Source organism: Podarcis erhardii (assembly GCF_964252035.2).
Source record: "Podarcis erhardii genome assembly, chromosome: 2".
In the NCBI taxonomy this organism is placed as follows: domain Eukaryota; kingdom Metazoa; phylum Chordata; class Lepidosauria; order Squamata; family Lacertidae; genus Podarcis; species Podarcis erhardii.
In genome coordinates this window covers 32,975,750-32,981,720 of record NC_138498.1, presented here as the reverse complement: position 1 = coordinate 32,981,720, position 5,971 = coordinate 32,975,750, and the positions used below count along the sequence as shown (strand labels likewise).

General features: G+C 44.9%; 1 protein-coding gene across 2 annotated transcripts; it reads left to right on the top strand.

Annotated features, from left to right (window-relative positions):
* Nucleotides 1-143: 143 nt before the first annotated feature.
* Nucleotides 144-5,835, top strand: LOC309335676 (nucleoside diphosphate kinase). Of its 2 annotated transcripts, none has more exons than XM_081850914.1 (5): nt 144-285; nt 1,892-2,027; nt 3,903-4,004; nt 4,955-5,067; nt 5,589-5,835. In XM_081850914.1, the coding sequence occupies exons 2-5, from the start codon at nt 1,899-1,901 to the stop codon at nt 5,704-5,706; spliced, it is 462 nt and encodes a 153-aa protein (XP_081707040.1). In that variant the 5' UTR covers nt 144-285; nt 1,892-1,898; the 3' UTR covers nt 5,707-5,835. The 2 variants fall into 2 exon arrangements, with proteins under 2 accessions (XP_081707040.1, XP_081707039.1); XM_081850913.1 differs by having other exon boundaries at nt 186-285; nt 1,878-2,027.
* The last annotated feature ends 136 nt before the right edge of the window (nt 5,836-5,971 follow it).

Here is a 5,971-nt window from a genome sequence, read left to right as displayed (position 1 = left end):
ATGCTGCTGGCATGCTTTCCCCCTCCAACTCGGGATCCTGGGGCGAGGAGAGAACCACCATCTGCTCAGACTGCAAAAACCAAAGCGGCGGCGAGGGACCTACGCGGGGGAGGAGGAGGAGGAGGAGGAGGAGGCAGCCCACGACCAAGCCCGCCTCCTTGGCTCCCCTCCCGGCTTGTCTTCGGCGCCGGCCCGGCCTTGCTCCGCCTCTTCCCCTGGAGGTTTGCAGGGAGACGGCAGCTGCAGACACGCTCTCCGGGCCTGACCAGACTCCTTGCAGCTGAGGTGAGCTGTATTCCCACCACCCACCCCTTTCTTTGGTCTTTCTTCACTTTCTTCCTGGAGGAAAAAACCAAAACGAGGTTCTAGGGCAAAAAAAAAAAAAAAAAAAAAAGAGGAGGAAGAAATGCAGCTGGAGCCGGCTAAAGAGGAAATGGCGGCTGGGGGGGGGGGTGCCTTTTGCAAAAAAAAAAGCGCATTTTGCAGCCGCCTGGGAGGCGCAGCCAGCTCTCCTCGCCTCCCCTCGGGGGCCTCTGTAACTTGAGGCGGCCGAGGCGAGAAGAAGGAGAAGAAGGCAGCCCTGCCGCCGCAGAGCACATGCCTGTGCCTGTCTACTCGGAAGTCAGTCCCGTTGGATTAAGTGGGGTTTACTCCCGGGTAAATGGGTGTAGGATTCCAGCCCCAGGGCGGAGAGGCCCAAATCGACGCCGCCCGAGGGGAGGGGAACAAAGGGCTCTTCCGCGACACGTGGACGGATGGTGGAGGAAGCCTTGCCCACGTGCAGTCGAATGGTGCCTGCCCCGGGGCTTGCGGGGAGGGGTGTAGAATTGCAACTCCAGTTAGGGCGGGGAGGAAGCCCCAAAGCCTGCCCAAACACCCCCCATGAAATCCGACCTCCATCATATCGCATAACATAGGAGCCAACTCCTAGGGGCCGAGGTACCTTTGCTCCCGTCCCTTAAAATATTTGAGGGGGACAGCCCTCCTCCCCGCAGTTCATGGGCATTGCCATTCAAATACGCCATGCCATGTGATCATAGACATATTTTTAGCCGATTTTTCGCGCCCCCTCACTTGCGCCCCTGGCAGGGGCCCACCTTACCACCCCCTAGCTATGGCCCTGAATACGATTCCTTATTATCTATTTGGCGATGCTGCAGATATTTTAAAAAATGAAACAAAGAGCACACAGTCTGTTCCCTGGTTGCTTTTGTGTCCTGTTCGAATGCACTGGGTTGCTCTTTAAAGTAAGATTTTCATGCATTCCCAACTTGAAGATGAAAACTGTATATTGTTACTGAAAGGATTCTTAAGAAATCACAGGACTTGGTGTGCTCCTAAGATGGCAGATCTCAAAAGTCATAAGAGCAGAGAAGGAATGACATTGGAGGCTGCCAACTGCTGTTGCCACTTTCTCATAGAGTTAATGGTATACCAGTTCAAGGGAGACAATTTATCACACAGCTTGTCCTTTAAAAGCTAACTTAACATTTCTACAAGAAATTCAAAATAATAATAATTCATTAGCCCTGTTTTACTGTTGGTGAGTTGACCTCTTAATGTTGAACAGCAGTCACCTTGACGAACAGGAAGTACCTTGTGCATTTTTTCACATGCGTTTCTCAACCTGATGCCCTCAAGATGTTTGGCTCAAACTTCCATCGGCCCCAGTGAGCATAGCCACCAGTCAGGGATGATGGGATTTGCTGTCCAACGACGACTAGATGGCAATAGGTATGGGTAACCTGTTCTAGGTTCTTCTGTGGCATTGGTCCTGCTGTAAAATCTTACTTATCTTGATTGCACTCCTTCCCTCTATAGGTTCATCTTCTGTGGTGGTTTGTGGGGATAATTCCAATCCTACTCACTTCTCTTAGCGTTTCTTTTGCAGTGAGATAATGGCTTCCAACACAGAGCGCACATTCATTGCCATCAAGCCTGATGGAGTCCAGCGGGGAATCATAGGTGAAATCATCAAGCGATTTGAACAGAAGGGATTCAAACTGGTGGCTATGAAATTTATGCATGTAAGTTTAATCTTGGTAAATGGTGCAGTAAAGCAGGATTAGAGAACCTTTTTCTGCAGTGTGTGTGTGTGTGTGTGTGTGTGTATGAGAGAGAGAGAGAGAGATCAGAGGCTGCAGGCCAGCAGTGGGCGGGGCCAGAACCAATAAGTAGATCCATCCATCCCTCTCCCTTCCTTGCTGTCTAGCAAGCAAGGTTTGTCCTCTTTCTGCTGTTCCATCCATTTCAGCTTCTCCTACCCTACCCTAATTGATAAGTTTAGTCATGATTTAGAATAGGGCTGAGGTGTACAACATTAGGCAGTAGTCATTCATCAATCTAAGGGACCCATCAAGTGAGTCATGATGCCAGTTAACAGCAGAAAGCTCGTTATTGTGCTATACAGTGGTACCTCAGGTTACATATGCTTCAGGTTACATACGCTTCAGGTTACAGACTCCGCAAACCCAGAAATAGTGCTTCAGGATAAGAACAGAAATCGGGCTCCAGCGGCATGGCAGCAGCAGCAGGAGGCCCCCATTAGCTAAAGTAATGCTTCAGGTTAAGAACAGTTTCAGGTTAAGTACGGACCTCTGGAACAAATTAAGTACCTAACTTAATATACCACTGTATATGAGGTGGCATAATGGAACTACCAGTGAGAGCTCAAAATCAAAGGTAGAAATGGAGGTGTGAGCTTGTATTTGTGTTTTAAATTGTTTATTTCTGACATAATTTGAAATATTTCAACATTTGGATATCTTTTGCCTAAACGGTCTTTTAAGTATCGGTTCATAGAATCATGGAATTGTAGAGTTGGAAGGGGCCATGAGGTCCAATCCCCTGCAATGCAGGAATCTTTCACCCAAAGTGGGGCTTGAACCCACAATCCTGGGATTAAAATTCTCACGCTCTACTGACTGAGCTAAACAGCCTCGTGTTTTATTCAAATTTGAACCACGACATGGGTTGCAGATTGTGGATGATTTGAGCTCAAGGGTTGTTTCACTCAGAAATGTTTTATTTTGAGAGGGGGTACACTCTCGAGGACACATATTTAGTGAAGGGTTACACTGTGGCTTGCATGTGTGTTGCCTTTTTAATTTAGCTTATATAGCTGCGGGAAAGCTAAATATAGCCTAGCGCCTATGCCAGGGGGTTTAATCCGGCTCCTGTGGCAGTTTATCTTCTGGGGTAAAATCCTTTAAAAAAGTTCAATAACTTGAATCCTTAAAAAACTGAACAACTCTGGTTGGCCTCACTTCATCATATCTGACCCTCTTTGAAAAAAGTTTGGGCACCCCTGGCCTATGCACACTTTTTGTAGCTTGCACAAGGCTAAGGCGGAGCAAAAGCTACTTTAGAAAACGAGACAAAAATGTATCCTGTTTTCAGTATATGTCAAACTACAGGCTTTCAATTATACATATACAAGCCTCGTCTTCCTGCTGTTTCAGTTTGGTGGTTGTCCCTTCCCTGCTAAGTACAGTAGGTTCTATTAAAACTACCTGTGTAACCCAATACATACAAGCTGGTATGACTTTGACTAGAAGGTTATACTGAGTAAGATAATATGCAACTTGTGCAGCAGCAGCAGCAGCATTGCTGGACAATCTGTTGGTACTGACTGTCCAAACTACCATTAGTTTGCTTTCTTATAGCCTGACTCTTGAGCTTAGTTATGAGTGCTTTGCTACTTGTTTGGCAGTGTACTCCTGCTTGTGGGCTTCCTATACCATATGCATTTTTGTTAGCCACTGGGAAACAGGATACTGACTAGACAGGTTTTGCTTTGATCCAGCAGGACTCTTCTTAAGTGACTTAGGTTAAGTAGGGGTGGCTCAGAGCAGCTCCTTTCTGCAGTTAATCATGAGCGTTAACCATCTCTTTTCTTACAGGCTTCTGAAGAGCTTCTCAAACAGCACTATATTGACTTGAAAGATCGGCCGTTCTACCCTGGTTTGGTTAAATATATGAATTCTGGGCCTGTAGTACCCATGGTAAGTGGTTTTATGTAAACTTAAACATCAGACTCATACCTGATACTCTCCAGGTGTGGTTCCAACTTCTATTAGCCCCAGCCAGCATGGCCAATGGTCATATAGTTGTAGCCCAGCTGTCACAGGTTAGCTTACCTCTCCTTTAGGCCTTTGTGGAAAAGTAAGGAAAGGCGAGATGGTGCAGGTTTGTAGTAATTTATCAGTTCTGCTCTGCAGCTAATTCTGATTCCCTAACAAGCCACCTCTTGTTTCAGAGTAGAGGAAAGAAATACCGGAGATGAAATCTGAGGGTAGCTCTGCCCCTTCCTTGGTGAGCAAGATCAGAATAGGCAGCCCTCTAGAGTGGGTGACCAATTAAGATGGGGCCTTTTAAAAGATCATTGGGACTAGAAATATTAATTCATCTTAGAATATTTTTTAAAAACTTCACTCTGAATTTATTGCTTTGTTTTTTCTTCTCTGCTAACAGTGAAACAATGAAGTGATTGGCTGTTTCCAAAATAATTTCCTCTTGCAGTCTGCTAAGGCTGCTGCGAATGTTGTGCAGACAGACCCTAATTTGGTTTACTAAGAAGTGAATCCACTTAGAATTGTGGTACTTGCAAGTGGGCATGCTTTGAACTGGCCTCTTCATCTTTCACTTAGAAAGGGTAGAGAAGGAAAAAGCCCTAAACATTCCCCATCTTATTTAAAAAGAGAAACTCCCGGGACCTGCTGCACAGATGTACAGCAAGGGTGTAATTCAGTGTTGCGCCATTACAAATGTTCTGTCTTCACAAGCATATCAGTTGCCTGACAAAATGACGCATGCCCCCACAACGTGGTCTTCTGAGGATCTCAACCTTCCAGAGCCTGTTTCATTTCACAAAGAAGAAGAAAAAGCTCTCATCACTTTCATCTGGTCAAGTACCGTGGTTAAACATATGTGCTAAACCAGTTTATTCTTGCAGGTTTGGGAAGGACTCAACGTGGTGAAGACGGGCAGAGTGATGTTGGGGGAAACTAACCCAGCAGATTCCAAGCCTGGCACTATCCGTGGCGACTTCTGCATTCAAGTGGGCAGGTTGGTACTGGGATTTATATTTATCTGTATTAAATAAGACTTGCAAGGTGCTACTGAAGTACTACTAATTATCAAAACCTTTAAAAGAAAATGTTCAGAATACATGCCTCACTATTTAAAACAGAAGACTGGGTAGTGTAAGCATACCTCCAGCAGAATAAAATCCTTTTATGTTAACAGGATAAATTGCGCGTTCCGCTTGCTTTTGTCAAACAGCTTAACTGTTCACTTATTTAAGGTACTGATGATCAAGAGCTAGCTGATAGCCATTCATATACCCGTGAAACTACCTGTAGTTGGCCGGTCATTTGATTAAAGGCGATGATAGGTTCATTTTGTGTGTGTGACTAAGAAATCCTTTAAGCTAAACTGACTGAATCTTGTGGATACTTTCTTATCAACCTAGACATTTCATATGTGTAGGCTTAGCTGTCAAGTATTCTGTTCCAGATTCTTCTTTCAGAAATGTCTCTAAATGCTACACAAGTTTTGTAAACGGAATTCCTTGGTCTTCCCTGTAGGAACATCATTCATGGCAGTGACTCTGTGGAAAGTGCTCAGAAAGAGATCAATCTGTGGTTCAAGCCTGAAGAACTTGTGAACTACAAACCTTGTGCTCATGATTGGGTTTATGAATAGATTAGTCCTGGTGACAAGTTCTGCCTTCTTCCAACAAAGCATCTCATTCCACCCACCTGCTGTCCTGGGAGCAATTATCACGGTTACCTTTGTGATTATTGGCATTAAGAAATAAAATATGAATTATTAGTTGTTTTCATTTCTTCATTTTAGAGAAACGAAAAGGTAGCTTATGAACAGTTTCTGTTGTAGATTTACTAGGAGTGCCCAGCAAATTAAAATAGCCAGGCAAATGTAACTATTGCAAATTAAAGCTTCACTGGAG

Excerpts from the sequence above, each read along its gene's own strand:
- LOC309335676 (XM_081850914.1), top strand. The coding sequence starts at position 1,899 with ATGGCTTCCAACACAGAGCGCACATTCATTGCCATCAAGCCTGATGGA. Across the intron at positions 2,028-3,902 it reads TGGCTATGAAATTTATGCAT|GCTTCTGAAGAGCTTCTCAA; the intron begins GTAAGTTTAATC and ends CTTTTCTTACAG. Across the intron at positions 4,005-4,954 it reads CTGGGCCTGTAGTACCCATG|GTTTGGGAAGGACTCAACGT; the intron begins GTAAGTGGTTTT and ends TTATTCTTGCAG.